General features: G+C 31.0%; 2 protein-coding genes across 2 annotated transcripts; both read left to right on the forward strand.

Moving 5' to 3' along the window:
* Positions 1-248: 248 nt before the first annotated feature.
* On the forward strand, positions 249-9,648 carry LOC102614690 (beta-1,2-xylosyltransferase XYXT1-like). The gene is made up of 5 exons (XM_025092424.1): positions 249-338; positions 442-516; positions 7,980-8,157; positions 8,231-8,377; positions 8,468-9,648. Exons 1-5 carry the CDS (start codon positions 249-251, stop codon positions 9,646-9,648), a joined length of 1,671 nt encoding a protein of 556 aa, XP_024948192.1.
* Positions 9,649-17,082: 7,434 nt separating this feature from the next.
* On the forward strand, positions 17,083-18,639 carry LOC102614403 (alpha-1,3-arabinosyltransferase XAT3-like). Its single transcript, XM_052443896.1, has 3 exons — positions 17,083-17,119; positions 17,266-17,397; positions 17,473-18,639. Exons 1-3 carry the CDS (start codon positions 17,083-17,085, stop codon positions 18,612-18,614), a joined length of 1,311 nt encoding a protein of 436 aa, XP_052299856.1. The 3' UTR covers positions 18,615-18,639.
* The last annotated feature ends 4 nt before the right edge of the window (positions 18,640-18,643 follow it).

The raw sequence follows: 18,643 nt of genomic DNA on the forward strand, positions 1-18,643 counted from the left end.
TCAATACTGTTAAAGATTGACTATATTCAAATTTTGACAAGAAATATATAGGCGAAGCAACTTATGTCTTAAGAGTCAAAATTCTCAAGGATCGTTCAAGGAAACTTCTACCTCTGTCACAAGAGTCTTACACTAAGAAGATCCTTGAAAGGTTCAACATGACTGATTGTAAGCCAAAGAATACCTCTATAGCCAAAGGATAATCTCTTAGTTTGGATATGTGTCCCAAGACTCAAGAAAAGGAGAGAATGGCTAGAGTTCCTTATACAAATGCCATTGGAAGTCTCATGTATGCCACGATGTGTACAAATCCTGATATCAGTTATGTTGTAGGACTGGTGAGTAGATACCAATTTAATCCTAGTCAGAAGCATTGGAGTGCTGTTAAAAGGATTTTAGTATATCTTAAAGTCACTACAAATTATTGTTTATGCTATTAAGGAGGTGGTTTGCGACTTATATTCATATGCTGACTGGGGTAGTGATCTAGATGAGCGTAAATCAACCTCAGGATATGTATTCTTACTAAATATATGAGCAATTACATGAAGTAGTAAGAAACATACATGCACGACTTTATCAACGATGGAAGCCAAATATATTGCATGTTTTGTAGCAATGCAAGAAGTTGTGTAGCTTAAGAGATTTATAGAGGACTTAGAGATTAATATTAACAGTGATAATCTAGTGACTATCAATTGTGACAGTCAAGCTGCTATCTCTTTCTCAAAAGATGTCAAATACCATAGCAAGACGAAACACATTGAGATTAAATACAATTTCATCATAGAAATTTTAGTGAAGAAGTAAGTGGTCATACAATAAATGTCTATACATAGCATGATAGTTGATCCACTTACCAAAGCTCTTAATGAGGGATGTATTCGCCTTGCATACTAAATCATTAGGGCTGCATAGATTGTAAATTGATATTGTTAAAATGTACTTATTTGTTGTAAACATCTTTAATGCATGAGTTATTTTGAAATGAAATGATGTCTCTTGTTTTAATTTATTCTATAAAAGACATATTTACACACTTATAAAAGTATGTTGTCAAGTCAAGATCGGCTTTCTTATATGAGTGGTCGCCTTAGTTGCTCAGTTGCTCTAGGAGTAAGCTGAGATGAGACAAATAGAATAATAAAACAATGTGTTTGTTTAAAAGCCAAATAAAAGTAGTTATTCTATAAGTTTTGTCGCTTTGATTAGAATCAAGATGAGGTCTTACACTATTTTTATCGTAGAACAACTATAATGTATCCCACCATCATAGAGACCTGATTCAAGCTAGATTTGAGATTTTATTTTAACACTAGAGGAAAGTATTCATTTTAAGAACTCAGTTCAGGCGTTGTAAAAGAGCTACCGGACTAAGATCCGTACAGTGAATTGATTTAATGAGACATACGCCATGAAATGGAAGATTCATTGTAATGCATGTATCATACCACGCGTGCTTGGTGATCGAAATGAAAAATGAGAGAATCTTCCTTCTTCCTCATTGTGTAAGTGCCATATGACTTTCTACAAGTCAATCTTGGTATTCTTACGACCATCAACTATGTTTCTGATATCTCAGACTGGTGTCTGCTACTTTAGCATGTTATCTATAATCTTGACATAATTCAGTCTATGAAACATAACAAGGAAAGCGATTATTCTAAATTGATGGACATGAGTGCGTTGGGAAAATTTAAATTTTCTTTTACGTGATTCATCGGTCGACCAATTGTATAATATCTTTAGGATATTACAATTGTGAATACATAAAGAAATTGCGCAATTTTAGCATATCGAAGGGATTTAGAGTGGTTAAGTATTAAAATAAATTAAATCTGAGATACAATGAACATATTTTGAAACTCTCTTGCATATGATTGCAATTGAGACATCTCTTGCTTGAGTTAGCAATTGAGATATGTTTTTGGCTCACTGAATGGGTTTTTGGATATGTTCATGGTCACATGGTGTATTTGCCTGTATGATTGAAGATATTTGGTTGTTCATTGTTCCTTTGTTCATTGCTCTACTGTTTTGACATCGTCTCATCATGTGCGAGTGGGAGATGTTAGAAGGGTGGGTTGCCCATGATGGGCCAACCCGACCCGATCTGCACATGGTAAGCAGTTACCATATGCGATTATGAGGATTTGAAGGAAGTTGATTTAAAATACACTTCCCATGTTAGTTTCCAAGATATATAAAAAAATTGCCTTAAAAATTAAGAACGTGATGAGTAGAGAGAGAAAAGGTGAGAAGAAAGAATAAGGACTTTGAGCAACTCATCAAAAATGAGGGCATTTATATTGTTATTAGAGGGAGATTTCCGCTCGTGATTTTTTTCCGACCATTAATATGATCCAACACTTAGTTACTCCGCTACTTAATTTGAAAAGAAAAGTATTTCTAGAATCCTTAAATATTTTTCTTTCAGTATGAATTTTTATTACAATTCAATTAGAATATGACAAAACCAATGACGTGTGTCAATATCGATGACTCCAATCTTCATAATGTAATGCAATTACAGGTGTCCTAGAAAACAAAATAAAGAAGTTTATTTTTATTATTAATATGTCTGATGTCAGATTAAAAGGAGTATTAGTTTAGCTAATATTTGATACTGAGAAAGAACTACCAAATAACTATCAAATAAAGTATTAGTTCACATAAAATTATTTTGTGCTTTTTTATTAGTAATTAATAGAAACATGTCCATACCCGAATCAAAAACTCAATCGTTTTGAAAGTGAAATCCGAATAAGGAAATTCAACAGTACCCAAAGAATGTTTATATATACCATCTAAAACCATAAGCAATAACTCGCTCGACTACATGCTCTTTTCTCAATTGAAGAATATGGAATCTTCTACAGGTACTTTAGTACAAATTTAGTTGAATATACCATTTCTAATTCATATATTGATAAATGTCATTCATGAATAAGTTTTCTAATCTAATATTTTCAGGTAAGAACCAATGGTCAGTGATATCATGACACGAGAAAATAAAGACAAAGCATAATAATATTTTTGATAAGACAATAAATTTGGATGATCTTGATCTTCTTGTAGTCTCTCAATATAGGAGAAACTTTAATAAAAATGGTTAAGTGTCATAATTTCAAAAGTTTGCATTTCAAATGCATATATACAAAGTGATATGAAGGCACCACTAAATGTCATTTTATATCACTTTGTATGTAGGTATGGAATATAAATTTTACAAGCATAGTATTTCTAGTATATGTCATGTTTAAATAAATAAAAAGATAAGTAATACTGTAGTTAGTTGTGGGAGTAATAGTACAAATGATAACAAGACCTCTTGCAGTACTCGAGATTTCTTTATTTTTATTATATATTTTGTATTTCTTAAAAGCTTAAAAAAAAGGAAAAAAAAGTTGTGTAGTGTTGATATATTATTATTATTGCGGTAATCTTTTCCCCTCCCAAACGGAATTTATTGCTCCACTCATACAATGCTCGCCAATAAATTATAAATTATTTATTATTAAATGATATGGGAACTCGGAAGGATCGATGACTTCTTTAATTTGCACAAAATTTTAAAATTGATTTTAAGCCTTTATATCAAAGATGAATGAGTGGTTAATATTTAATAGATATTCAATGACATGGAACGTTAATGGTAAGTTTTATTACTTTTTCTGTTTCCTCTCTTTCATTTTTATTCAACATTTTTTTTTCAGAAAATGGATTCCCTACTTATCTTGCCTTTATGAATCTTGCAATTATATACGTTATTAGTCATGTACGATTTGAAGTATTAAGGCAAATGGGAGTGTGTGATTTTTTTTTTCTTCTTAATGGTAAATAAGAATAAATTCATGTTTCAAAATCTTGAAAGATAAATTTAAAATTATCATTTTATGTGGGGGTAAATTGAAATTTATCGAACAATTAAACAGCTATCATATAAATATTATGTGATGGATCTAAATATTTTAATATGACTTGAAATTAACAAACTACATTTACTGAAAAAAAAAATTTTAGGAGCTGTATACCTATTCTATATTACCAATATTGTTAAAATATATTTAATCTTATTGCCCTAATTTATTATCTAGAATTAGTTTAGTATAACTTGAAATCAAATACTATATATTCTTAATTTTGCCCTTACAACTAATTAAGCTTCTATTAACAATATCAATTTTAGTTTTGTCCCGAAGGATTTGATTGAGTGGATTTTAAGCAACTTTTTTAACTAGTCACTCCATCTTAGATCCTCAAAGGGATAAGAACTAAAATTTTAATGGCTTTACCTATCCCTACCCATGTGTGTGTGTGTGTGTGTGTGTGTGTGTGTGTAACTTACACTATAAATTTTTTAAAATTATATTACTTGGTGTACCGATTTAATCCTAAAATTATATACCCATTAATTATCTTTATAAAATTTACAATGCTTAATCTGCTTATCCTTTTTCACACCTAAATCTATTTAGAATGCAAATTTTCCTAAATCTATTACATATATATTAAGATTGCGATTGATGATTAATTAATAAAAAAAGTTTGAAACATGAATGATTCATATTATTATAATAATGAATTTTTCAAAATTTTCTTGAGAATTGTGAACTCAAATAAAATAAACTGTAACTTTGGAAAATCTGTCTAAATGGGCGTTGATTACATAAAAAAATCATCCTAATAATTTTTTAGTAGTTATACAGTACATAACTCTAAGATAGAATACTTATGTGTTAATATCAGATACCGCATCATATTTTCAAGATTACGGAAAATAAATGGATTCCTGGGTCTAGTGTCTAGAGTTCATGTACTTCTACCGGGCCTCATTGTAACAACATTAGGCCAAGTCCATTGTCTAAATGCCGGTCCTAAATGGGCTTTCGATCGCTTCAGAAACCATGAAACAATTATTCAATGTTTTTTTTTTTAAACAATTATTCAATGTTATTATGACATGTTTACATGTTATGTTTGTTGCTGTGAGTGTATTTTTTATATAATTTATCTAGTAGAAATAAGCATATGTTTAATTTAATAAGCATTTTACAAAATTTTTAGTATTGTTTGTAGGGATGGCAAATTGCGGGCTTGGGCCGGGCTTTTCAAAGTCCCGGCCCAAGCCCACATTAGTTAAACGATGTCCAGGCCCTTCAAAAGCCCGTCCAACTCGGGCCGGGCCTAGGCGGGCCTGGGCCGGGCTCGGGCTTTTAAAATTAATTATAAAATATTTTTTAAATTAAGAAAAATATTTAAATTAAAGATAATAATATAATATATAAATATAATAATAGTCAAATACATTAAATATTAGCAATACAACCTAATAAAATAACAAATACTAATATAAAAAATTAAACTAATTTAATATTTTGATTTTTTTCTTTTTTATTTAAATTAAATTTATTTTTTATTCATAAATTTAGAAAGCCTGGGCCAAGTCCAGGCTTTTTTGCTAAGCCCTTGTCCAGGCCCAACATATGCGGGCTTTATAATTTTTAGGCCCATATCCAGGCCCACCCCCTGCGGGCCGGGCTTTAGGCCCGCGGGCCTGGGCTGGGCTTGGCCGGGCCTGGGCCGGCCCGGGCTTTTTTGCCACCCCTAATTGTTTGTTTACATTTTGAGCAAGCTTTTGGTGATTACATAAGCTACTTTGTCTCTACTGATAAAAATTCAAATTTTGAGAGTAGAGATTGTAGAGCTTTTAAGACTTGCTGGCTATTAGAAGGCCGTTGTTTACTGCAAAGTTAATGAAGTTGGAAGAGAAAAAAGGGATCGGAGTCTTTGGGCATGGCTTCGATCAAGATAAGTTAGGGTTACCACTTACTTGAGTTAAATTATTTAATGTATTTTATTTTATTTCACAATCTTATTTCATTTTTTTATAACATAATTTTCAAAAACTTATCTATTAAAGTAGTTCTATAATTTTAGTAAAAACTCATGTCTTAACAACCAAAAAATTCAAACTTTTTTTAATAAAAGTTCTATTTATAAAATCTGTACTTACAAAAACTCTTCTTGAATAGGCTTTTTCAAAAACTATAACTAATCGAACCTAAGTCTATTTTTGCCGTTAAATTGTTCAAATAATTTATATGTTGATAATGTATTCATAAAAATTATTAATGAGTTATATTAAGGTCTTTGGCTGTCTTTCGTATGCATAAATTTTAGTCACTAAATTAGTGTGTCGTGCGTGATTTCATTTTGTAAGGCTTTTGTATGCAAGTTGTATATTCTTGGCCTTATGTAAGTATATTGTTCAGTATTCACCAATTATGGACTTCACACAAGGTAATTTTACCTGTGTATTTTGATGAATTGGGGAATTTATGGTTTATCTTGGTTTAAATTAGGAATCTATAATTTGTCTGAAGGATGGTTTATTGGTTTTGAAGCCACTTTATTTATTTTATTGCATACTTAGAATTTGAAATTTTGAATCATAAGAGGGGTAGGAATTTAAAAATTGATTCGGGTTTTGCCATCCCTCTACTTTTTAAAAAGATTACTGTATTATAAAAGAAGGTAGAATTCCCTTTAACTTAAAATGATAACTTAAAATTTTTCATATATTGAATCCACTCAATCTAATGGTATAAGTATTTAAAGTTAAAAAGTAGTAATTATATTTTCATCCATTTATCATTGGACTGAATTAAATCAAATGAATACATTTTCTACCAAACATTGACTTATAGCGATAATGCTTCTCAAATATGTCAAAGAATTTGGTTAGATATGGATATTTTGCGTATGTGTAAAAGTGCCGGACAAAACTCAAATCCAAATCCAATTATAGAAAGATATGTTCTATCTTTCACCCAGTGAGATAGATATCCATGAATACATGATTAATTTAATTGCAGTATTTTTGTGATAACAATGCATCAACTTCTCCATTATTATTTAATCCATTAACAACAATAAATAAGTTTTAAAGAATCTAATTATTCTAATGCACGCTCGTATTCCTTGGAAAAGGACAAATACCTAAAAAAAATACCAAGCACTCCTAATTTGGCCTCATCATGCATCCTACCCAAACTAAGAAGACAGAGATTGTTACAATGTCTCATTCCATCAAGCAATTTTTATTTGGATACCTCAACTTCGAAACAAACTCGGGCAACTGAGTTAACCCACTGTCGGCATTCCTTAGGTTTGCAGTTTTGATATATTTTATTTTCGAACACAACCAGAGTGCAACATCGGTAAATAACAACCATTACAATTTTTCGTCATTAGTTACAATTTTTTTCGTTATTAATAACAGCATTGCCGTTAAATATATCAAATGCTTTGTAGCACACATTGCGCAAATACATAAATTGTACATAAGTAATGTCCGCCAATTTCATAAAATTTGTTACCAATAATGTAAAATATGATGGATGTTACGCACAAATGCTATAGCATAGTCACACCCTATGGATTGTGATAATTGTAACGTAGTCGCACCCTATGGATTATGATAATTCCTCTAGTATTAACTTTACTAAAGTATAGCATTATTGTTTGGGCTGATAGCTGCTTGATAGCTTGCGAAGCTGCTGGAATCCGCGGCCGGCAATTCGTTCTGAGAACATGCAAGAAATCACCAAATGCAATCATCGAAAGATATGTTTGTTTTTCTCAAACAGCAGTCACCAACATATGTCCTTTTCCGATGGTTTAAGAAAGTTAGAAATCAAATCCAATACAGCTTAATAAAATCATGTATACGTGGCTAAGCAATGATTCACAAAATTCATGAAAAGCTCCCCTCTACCTTCTCCAACACTTTTTTTTTTTTTTCAAAAAAAATGGTATCCAAATTATCTTCCTTGGCTGCCCAATAGTGATTCACGATAATTAAAAGTTTAAATAAATAATCTTGGCTTTCTTTATTAGACGAAATATAGAGAGCTTCAATTATTTTTTTCTTTTTTTTAATGCAAAATGGCATTTTAGAAAACGCATTGAGTTAGTTTTGCGTTTTGAGTGAGAAAAAGAGAAGGAAAATGTTGTATGATTCAATACTTGCTCGAAGCTTTAGCAAGCACGAGCAGAAAAAATTCAAATATGGGGCATTAATTGGTTTATTTGTTATTGCATTGAGTTTCTGCACTGTGCTGAAGCCTTATTTGGCTCCTCTACCAGCAGCTCGTAAGTACTACTTATTATACATATTACTACTTGACATTTCTTATGAAGCTCTAACACTGCTCTTGATTTGCAGTAAATTTGCGGGTGCCGATGGACATTGGTCTGAAGAAGCTAATGGTCAAAGATACAGTCAGTTTCCAGCTTACATTCAAGAATACCAGCAGCTCCCAGCTGCTAATAACCAATGCTACGATGAACAATTCTGAACAAATGGTAAAAGGTAAGTTTCTATAAAGCCCACGTGCGTAACTCATACTCAAAATTAGCCCGAGATTTTGAACCAGGTGTTGATGAATTCCTGAAGTTCCAGATTCTTTACCCAACAAGAAAATTGAACCAAGCTACTGCAGCACAACTCAAAGATCAGAATTTTGCGACATCAAAGATGATATAAGGATTGAAGCAAGTTCAGGCACGGTGTTTATTTCTTCATCTGAAGCGGCCGGCATCAATAATCGCTCATGGATTATAAGACCTTATGCTCGTAAAGCAGACTCAACAGCAATGAATTGGGTCAGGAAATGGGCTGTAAAATCAGTAACGAATCGCCAAGAACTCCCAAAATGCACTCAAAATCACGGTGTTCCAGCCATTCTTTTTTCCAATGGAGGATACGCAGGAAACCACTTTCATGACTTCACAGACATTATTGTGCCGCTGTATTTAACTTCTAGACAGTTCAATGGAGAAGTTCAATTTCTTGTCACCAATAAAAAGCACGATTGGATAGACAAGTTCCGAGAGTTACTGCAAAAGTTATCAAATCATGACATCATCGACGTTGATCAAGAAAATGATATTGGCAAGGTTCATTGCTTCCCAGGAGGGATCATTGGGCTTAAAGCTCATGATCAGAAAGAGCTGATCATTGATCCTTCGAAGTCATCTTATACAATGACAGACTTTAAGCAATTCTTAAGAAGTTGTTATTCGTTACAAAAGTCCACTGCCATCACAATCAACAAGAAGGAAAGCAAAAAGAAAATGCCGCGGCTTCTGATAATCTCGCGGAAGAGAACAAGAACTTTTACCAATGCCAGTAAGATAGCTCGAATGGCTAGAAGATTAGGCTTCAAAGTGGTGGTGGCAGAGGCGGATATGAGATTATCAAGATTCGCGAGAATTGTGAATTCTTGTGATGTGTTGTTGGGAGTTCACGGAGCTGGCTTGGCCAACATTGTGTTCCTTCCTGAAAATGCTGTGTTTATTCAAGTCGTTCCTATTGCGGTTGAATGGTTGGCGAGAGATTATTTCGAAGAGCCTTCAAAGGCTATGAAGTTGAGGTACTTGGAGTATAAGATAAAGGCAGAAGAAAGCACTTTGATACAACAATACCCAATTGATCATCAAGTTGTAAGAGATCCTTCTTCAATTTTAAAAATGGGATGGAGTGCTTTCAAGTCTTTGTACTTGGATAAACAAAACGTGCAGCTTGATTTGAACAGGTTCGGAGGCACTTTGTTGAAAGCCCTTGAGCTTTTGCATCAGTAAATATTGTTATATGTGTAATTTTTTTTATAGGAAACCAATTTAATATTATTATTTTTGTTTTCTTGCTACCCAACAGAATTTAATTCATTTACAAGACTTTTGAGTATCTTAATTTAGTTTAGGGGTCTAAGTTTACACCAATGTTTTGCTTATTTATTGGAATCAGAGTGGGGAGTGTGAATCTTTACTATAACGTTTACTCTTTCGTTTAAGGGAGTGGGAATCCCATCTATAGGTCTCACTCATTTTTAAAGTAAGGAGTGGAATTTCTACTCTCATAAGAACCTACTCCCACCTCTTACTTTTTTACTATTCTGTTATTAAATATATTATAATTATTTTTATTAAAATAAAATAATTTTACATTTATTTAAAAATAATATCATATTTATTTAAATAATATTATCATATTATTAAAAATAATTGTACCATATTATTTAATAATATTATATTTATTAAGGATAATAATATTAAAATTATTTAAAAATATATTATTATATTCGTAAAGAATTAATAATATTACTATACTAACTTTGTTTGAAAATATAATATTATTATATTTATTTAATTTTAATAGTATTATATTTATTTAATATTAATAATTAATAATAATAAATAATTTATTCTAAGAAAATAATAATTTTGTATTATATTATTAATAATAATGTTTCATTTGTGTTGTTCTTATCAATAAGTTTTAATTTACAAAATAAAATTAAAATTAAAAAATTATGATTTACATAATTAAGAATAATAATTATTATTATTAATTTATACAATAAAAATTAATAATAAAAATAGTTTATTTTAAAAATATATATTTTTATTTGTTTTGTAATTAAAAACTATTATTCTTTAAATAAGTGTAAAACTGTAATTTGAAACAATTCAGTCTCAATCTAGGACAAAGTAAACATATAAATGGAATTTTGATTCTTATTTGACATTCAATTTAAATGTAAGTAAACAAATTACTTCTACTCTCATTCCACACCCTCAATCTTAGAATTCACACTTCTCAAGATTTTCATTCAATTAGAGAAGTAAACGCTACCCAAATATATTTCTAAGTTTATTGTGGATCTGAGTCGAAAAACACAATAATCTATCAGGCCTTTGCACGATAAGTTTCAGAGGTGGTGATATTTGAACTTCTCAATTTATCTCATCGGCCCCCACTTCTTAGTTATCCCATTATGAATTTTTAGTCTCCTATTTACCTTATTATTAGTTATATCTTTCTCGTACTACACATAAATCACACTCGCGTCCAAGTGATTAACCAACGGTAAAGTTTACTTCAAGTTTTGCACTTGCTGTTATATTAATCTCAATTCCTTATTTCTTGTAAAATTATCAATCAATTAGAGAGATGACAAAATTTTTATTTAAAAAAAGGAAAGAAATTAACTAAGCGACTCATCGTACCATTAACATCACAACTAGAGCTTGGCCTCTTATGGGTTCAGTTGCTTCCTATTTATATTCTTTAGATTCAAGTTTTGCACTATTTCATGCAGTCTTTGATAACAAGAAACCAAATATAATGCTCACAATAGATTGCCTTGTGGGCATCACCGTCACCTCTGAAATTTTAGTTAGCACTTAATATATGTGTCTAGTATTTCCAGTTTTAATTCATAATTTTATGATTAATATCTGATTTTATAAAAATCTCAGAACTTGTTCTGTTCAGTTAAGGTACTGTAAAACAGTTTCGAATTTGTAAAGAAATAAATAGTTTTGAAAATGTTTTTGGCATTGGATCCTCTTGAAAATTTTATATGAGATACCCATGGATGTCCAGAATAGTTTTGTAGAATATTATGTCATTTTTAGATTAAGAGTTAAAATTATGAAAATCAAGCTTATACGGGTATGAATTAGAAAATCATATTCTTAGAATAAGTTCTTAATAATTAAATCTTGTATTTGTTTAAGGTTTTGGAGGTGTTGGAGGCTCTTAGAGACTTTGAGGTGTGTTAAATCAATTCTTTTATTGAGGTAAGTAACTTCATTCTTAATGTACTAGATAAGTATGATTATTTTGATACTACTATAAGTACATGTGTTTTTATAATTTTTTGAAAATCAATTGTTTTTTCATAACAAAATTAGTTTTGTAAAATATTATGGTTGCATTTTATGATTTTGTCTATAAAATATATTGCAAGCCTAAATTATTGTTATGGATGTTTATGAATCAGATACAAATGTTTTGTGCCCATGTACAGTTTAAATTATTTATGATTGTATGGGGGCCTATATAGGAGGCACCTCTTGAGGGCCAGAGAACCGCAAAGTGCCATATATAGTGCAAAGTACCACATACAAGTCATTACATATGAAAAACTAATTTGAATGTTTTGGCTCATTGTCCATAGCTATTCTGATTTTGATTCTGATCATATAATACGATACATATATGTTTTGGACTAGTACTGGATTTCTGTTCTGAGTATGTACACGATATTCTGATTCTGATTCTGTTTCTGGTCGGGTCACCAGGACTATAGGTGAAACTATATGACATGAGCTAACATTTTTATTTCCTGTGTATGTGTTATATGATTTGCTTTCATAAGTAACCATGCTATTGATATTCTAAATTACTATGAATTTATGTTATTTTATCGTGATATGTTGTTTTATGAAATTTATGAATTATGATATATGTTTTACCAAAAAAAAGGCTTGCAATATTTTTGTATCAATAGGCCTAGTGTGTTGGGAATTGTTTTACTTACCGAGTTGACGGCTCACCCCTCGTCATTACTTTTTGTATATTAAGTTCCTTATTGAGAGTGTGCTTATCATTGGAGTTAGAGATTTGTTTCCTTTACTAGTTGAATAACAGGAGGAATAAACTCATGTTTCTTTTAAGTTTATTTCTGTTATGAACTTGTAATTTGGAGTTTTGAGACTTTTTGTTATTTTTATGTCTTCGGGAGAGATTATTTAGTATTAAATGTATGGATTTATGGATTTATTTGAATAAAAGTTTGAGGCATTTTAGTTTTAAATTTATGGGTAAGGATTATGATTTGTTAGTAATCTCCTTCGTCGCGTGCTCCACACGTATTAGTTTTGGCGTGTTACATTTAGAGAGCTCAAGTTTAAGAGAGAATAATTTAGAGAGCCCAGGGGAGTTGAAAATAGCTGATGGAGCCGAAAGGAGCTCTTAACGCTTTTGGAAGCCTACATAAAGTGGAAAGAAGTTAATCGACAACTCTTAGTAGAGAGTTCATGAAGCTAAAAAGAAGCTCATAGGAAGCTAACTAAGGGGGGTCTCATAGAGATAATCACAATCTTGTCATGGTAGAAATAAATCTAAATGATATACAAGATTTACTTGGTTCAACATTAAATTTATATCGCCAATCCATTCACTATGTAAAATAAAATATTACGAGATATTATTCTTTACAATATGAGTAATAAACAATATTAAAACAACTTGCTTATACTTCTTCCTTCGATCTAGTTCTATAGAGAGATCTTTGCACTTATTCATGGAGCTCTCTCTAGCAAAGGGACTGGTTTAAGGATAGATAAATGAGGGGTCATGTTTTAAAATAGTAGTTTCCTCTAATCAGTGTTAACATAAATATTTATTTATTATTGATTTTGATGATAACAAACTTGATTAATCTTTTAAAAGTTCAAAATAGTTTTCATATACTCACTTTATAAAGGCTTTATATTCTATGAAAATGTTTTTGGTTATTCTCATGTTAAAGGTTTCAATTGAAAAAGCTTTGAGATTTTTGATAATAACAAGTATTGCTTAAAATCCTGAAAATAGGACCTAATTGACAAGTTTTATAAAATTTTGGGCCATAATATAATTTTATAAAGTTTCAGGATCAAACTATAATTTTACAAAAATAGTTCACTGTAGCAGTTACCATAGAAAACAGCGATCCAACATCTTGATAACGGCTCACCAACATCGAACAGAATTGAAGATTAGTCTCTAGACATTAACGACGATCCGACATATAGATAACGGCGATCCGACAATTTGAAAATTCAGCCCAACGGTCATATTGACCAGTCAAACGGAGATCCAACATCTAGTTAACGGCAATCTGACAGTGAGCAGAAAGTCAATAACGGCTAGTTTTCAGCTATAACTATAAATAAGCTCATTCAAATTCAAACAAGATTGATTACAACACGACCATTGAGCTTATATTCGAGAATACAATCTTCATAGAGCTTTAAAACACATTCTTGCTTCATCTATTCACACATTGGGCATTGATTTGTAATCTTAAATATTGTGTGAGAGAAAAATAATTTTTAATCTTTTACTTTGAGTGATTGTAAGTGTTGAGATACACTTGGGTTAAGAGATTGTGGATAATCTCTTGTTGTAAAGGTTCATTGACACATTGGAAGTCAAGTGTAAGCATTTAAAGCCTTGGAGACTGGCTTAGTGAAATCCTCAAGCCCGGAAAACTTGGAGACGTGGACGTAGGCGAGGATGGCCGAACCACGTAAAAATCTTCGTGTTTCAATCTCTCTTCCCTTAACTTTTATATTGAAATTGATTTAATTGTTATTCCATTAAATTCATTTTAGATTTGCATGATAATTTGTTTTAGAATCAAATAATTTTTAGAAACCCAATTCACCCCCCCTCTTGGGTTGCACACTTGTATTTCAATAAGTTCTATGCAAATATAGATTTAGGATGTAGAGGCACATTGTTTCACATAAATACTTACCCAAGTTCAAATTGCCTTCACAAGTCATATTTAATCTACCCAAGTTCAACAATAACATTATATTATTGATTCCACCATCTAAAATAAAATTTGTGTAACAAATATGATGTCAAGAGATACATTACTTATTCGCTATGAATATCTTAATAATTTGATATATTGATTTAGAGGATTTCATTTCTAAGATCGGAATTTTCTCATAATCTGGATTTATAAATAAAATTTACATGGTGATTAATAGCTAATAATATGAGGCAATTATTAAGTAAAGATGTATGTATGTTCATTTCTCAACAAAGAGATGGAGACTGAAGGAATCATTATTCTGTTGGATGATGACAGCAGATATCCTAACTTCTATTAAAAAAATGTTAAGAAATAGATTCTTGCAATAAAATAGATACAAAGAATCCGTTACTTAAGGCACGCACCAATAGGCAAAACTTAATTTAAAAATTATGAGTACTCAATACCTGTCATGCCTCCCACAAAATTAAAATTAAAATTAATTAAAGAATGTTGAAATGTCTCGCTCTTGTACCAAACTTGCGATTTGGATACCTCAACTCTCAATTTAGAGTCAACTCGATTGTGGTCAAAATACTAGCAATATATATTGTGGTATATTTATACCCACGCTAAATAATATTGGTCCAGTTTGTGCCGCCACGGGTTTCTACTCATTTAGGATTTTAAGGGTGCATTTGGCAGACTTAAATACAATGTAGGATTCTAATACCACGAAAATTAGATGGGTCAAACATGCCCTAAAGTAGTTCCATTCCTAAGATCGTTTTTCAAATCATTAAAAAATTGGTGTCCGAAAATATGTTTAACGTCCGATAATCTATATAATCTCTTACATAATTATTTTAGAGTATTTTCGAAAACTCAAAAAAATAGTTAAAATTTTAGGTGCTACATTGTTAATCAGTTCGGATGCTATTTTCAGAAAAGTACCAACCCAAGTGCTTATGTTAATGAGACAAGTACTTATGCTAGGGAGTTAAGCACCCCTTACAATGGTGCATTTACTTATGGTTGGATGACTTCGAATCGGATTGGGCTGCAATCAATTGGGTTGTTATCGGAATAAATTATTCACTTGAACTACAAGAATTGTAATTGAAATTAATATTATTCTCATTTATATATTTATAACTTTGTCTTGTACTCAAAATGAATTGTTAACAAGTTACAAATATACTGTTACTTAGAACTATGTATTTTTTATTGACAAGATAAATGAATAAATAATTTCTATTAATATTTTTAACTATATTAGCTTTAAATTTAAAAGATTAATTAAGTAAATTTTTTTTATTTTTAATTGTTCAAAACTTATTCCAAAAATATGAATTTTCAATTTTTCATAGGCGCAAAAAGTTTATTGTGAGTAATATGATGGGTGAATGTTTAACCTGTATATTTTAAAAAATACGTTAAAAAAACACTTGTTGTTAAATATGTTATACTTCTACCTTAACTTTTTCTTTCTTTTTATGATAATACTCCAATAACAGTATTTTTGAGGATATTAATGAAAAGAAAAATTATAATTTATCAAATTATTTTTAAAAGTAACATAAAAATTTAGACAAACTTTTATATTGTTATTTTACTTTTTATAAAATAGTTATTAGTAAAATTGTTGTAAAGATATTAAATGTTGCTTTAAGGTGGTTGATATTAATTTATTTACAAAAAAATTATTAGAAAGATTGTTGCGCAAGTACAAAAAAAATTAGTTTCTTCATAATGATATTTATTTGGTTAATTTGTATATATAATTATTGGTTAATTTATTAATTAATTATTTATAGATAAATTAATTAATGTAAAATTAATGTAAAGAGTATTATTGTAAAAGTATTATCGAAAAAAATAGAAAAAGAAAGGATAAATATATAATATATTTAACTATAGGAGTGTTTTGAGATTTTTTTAAAATATACAGATTAAATGAATATTCAAGTCAAAAATATAAAGATTAAACGGAAATTTACATCATCCCAAAGGCAGAGAGAAATTCAAAACCCAATTCCAAAAATCTTACTTTTGAGTGGGGCCGACATCAGCATTCTTATTTCCTAACACTTGATGCCCATTCTGGTTAGAGTTACAAAAATCATAATTAATAATAATCATAGTTCACATTTAATTCTTTATCAACGTGCATCCGCATTTCATTTTGAGGATGTCAAAGATTGAATCAAAATCACCAAATGTAATCATTGAAAGAGAGAGATGCTTTACTAATTAATTAACGAATTCCCAATCCACGGCAGTCAACTAAAAAGTCCCTTTCAATACGTGGGAGCAATGTCACTTGACATGCAAAAATGTTCATTTTTTTTTTTAATACAAGGGAGCCTAGCAAAGACTAGCGCAAAAATGTTTGATATTGCACCCTCAAATTGTCACAAAAAATATAGCTGCCTCCAATATTGAAACTTAATTCAATCTTACTCTCTATATATCTAGTTTCTGAAGATTAGAGCCTTTGTTTCTATATATACTGTTATTTGAAGAGATATAGAGGTTTTAATCTGCATCCAAAGAATAATAAATTAGCCGAGAAATAAAAGAGATGTACAATTATATATTTGCTAGAAGTTTTAAAAAGAGAGAGCAAAAGCAGCTTAAATTCAAATGGATGGCATTACTTTGTTTCTCTCTAATTGCATTGAGCTTATGCGCTATGTTTAAGCCTTATTTGGGTCCTCTACCGGCGGCATGTAAGTTTGCTTTACAAATTGTGCTTAATTAATGAACATCTATTCATTAATTTGAATCTTGAAATGTAATTCTATTGCTTGCAAAATTAGCAAGAATTTGAAAAACTTCTCCTATAAGTCAGTTACCCTTTATATGTTATTTGCAGTAAATTTGCATCTGTCAGTGGATGTTGGCGCCCAGCAACATATATTTGAGCATATAATTAGCAACTCCAGGCCCCAACATGTTGCTAACAATACAATTAGCTCTCCGCTATTAGAGTCTCAGTCAGTGAAGGGTAAGTCTTGATCATCTTCAAATATGAAATTATTAAGTACTCATATAAATTTTTATTGAAATTGCGATACTTCAGTAACCAAGAAAATAGAGCCAGCTGCAGTATGCAGTGTAACAAAGGGATCAGATTTCTGCGAAATCAACAATGATATAAGGATTGATGGAAGTAGTGCCACTGTTTTCATTGCTTCATCGTTAGCTGATCAAACAGAATGGATTATCAGACCTTATGCTCGAAAATATGACCATGTTGCTATGAAACGCGTTAATGAATGGTCTGTAAAGTCAGCGGCAAGCCTCCTGCAATGCAATCAAAATCACAGCGTTCCAGCAATTCTTTTCTCCAATGGAGGGTATGCGGGAAACATTTTTCATGATTTCAGCGATATAATTATTCCGCTTTACATTAATTCTAGGCAGTTCAATGGTCAAGTACAGTTTGTTATCACCAATAAGCAGTCTTGGTGGATCAACAAGTACCAAAATATATTGAAAAAGTTGTCGAGATATGATATTATTGACATCGATAATCAAGATGATATTCACTGCTTCCCAAGAGGGATAATTGGCCTCAAACGTCATGACAGAGAGCTCAATATCAATTCTTCAGAGTCTCCGTATTCTATAAAAGACTTCAGACAGTTCATAAGAAGTTCATACTCTTTGCAGAAACCTGCCGCGATCAGATTGAGGGACGGTGAAAAGAAAAAGCCTCGACTTCTGATCGTATCAAGGAAGCGAACACGAGCTTTCACCAATGCAGAGGAAATAGCTCAAATGGGTAGAAGGTTAGGATTCAACGTCGTTGTTGCCGAGGCAAATGGGAATTTGTCCAGATTCGCGGAAACAGTGAATTATTGCGATGTGTTTCTGGCAGTTCATGGAGCTGCAATGACGAACATGATTTTCCTTCCGGCAAATGCAGTTTTTATCCAAGTTGTTCCATTTGGAGGATTTGCATGGTTGGCGAGAACGGATTATGAAGAGCCTGCAAAAGCTATGAAGTTGAGGTATTTGGAGTATAAGATAAAACTTGATGAAAGCACTTTGATACAACAATACCCTCTTGACCATCAAGTTATAAGGGATCCTTCCTCAATTGGAAAACAGGGATGGAATGCATTTAGGTCTGTTTACATGGTCCAACAAAATGTAAAAGTTGATTTGAATAGGTTTCGAAGTACATTGTTAAAAGCACTTGAGCTTTTGCATCAATAGACAGTACACTGTACGTGGCAAAACAAAAT

This window comes from Citrus sinensis, chromosome 1 (assembly GCF_022201045.2).
Source record: "Citrus sinensis cultivar Valencia sweet orange chromosome 1, DVS_A1.0, whole genome shotgun sequence".
NCBI lineage: Eukaryota > Viridiplantae > Streptophyta > Magnoliopsida > Sapindales > Rutaceae > Citrus > Citrus sinensis.

Coding starts and splice junctions, on each gene's coding strand:
- LOC102614690 (XM_025092424.1), top strand. CDS start 249: ATGGCTAGAGTTCCTTATACAAATGCCATTGGAAGTCTCATGTATGCC. Junction 339..441: donor TCAGTTATGTTGTAGGACTG/GTGAGTAGATAC, acceptor TATGCTATTAAG/GAGGTGGTTTGCGACTTATA. Junction 8,158..8,230: donor GGCTCCTCTACCAGCAGCTC/GTAAGTACTACT, acceptor CTTGATTTGCAG/TAAATTTGCGGGTGCCGATG.
- LOC102614403 (XM_052443896.1), top strand. CDS start 17,083: ATGTTTAAGCCTTATTTGGGTCCTCTACCGGCGGCAT. Junction 17,120..17,265: donor GGGTCCTCTACCGGCGGCAT/GTAAGTTTGCTT, acceptor TGTTATTTGCAG/TAAATTTGCATCTGTCAGTG. Junction 17,398..17,472: donor AGAGTCTCAGTCAGTGAAGG/GTAAGTCTTGAT, acceptor GCGATACTTCAG/TAACCAAGAAAATAGAGCCA.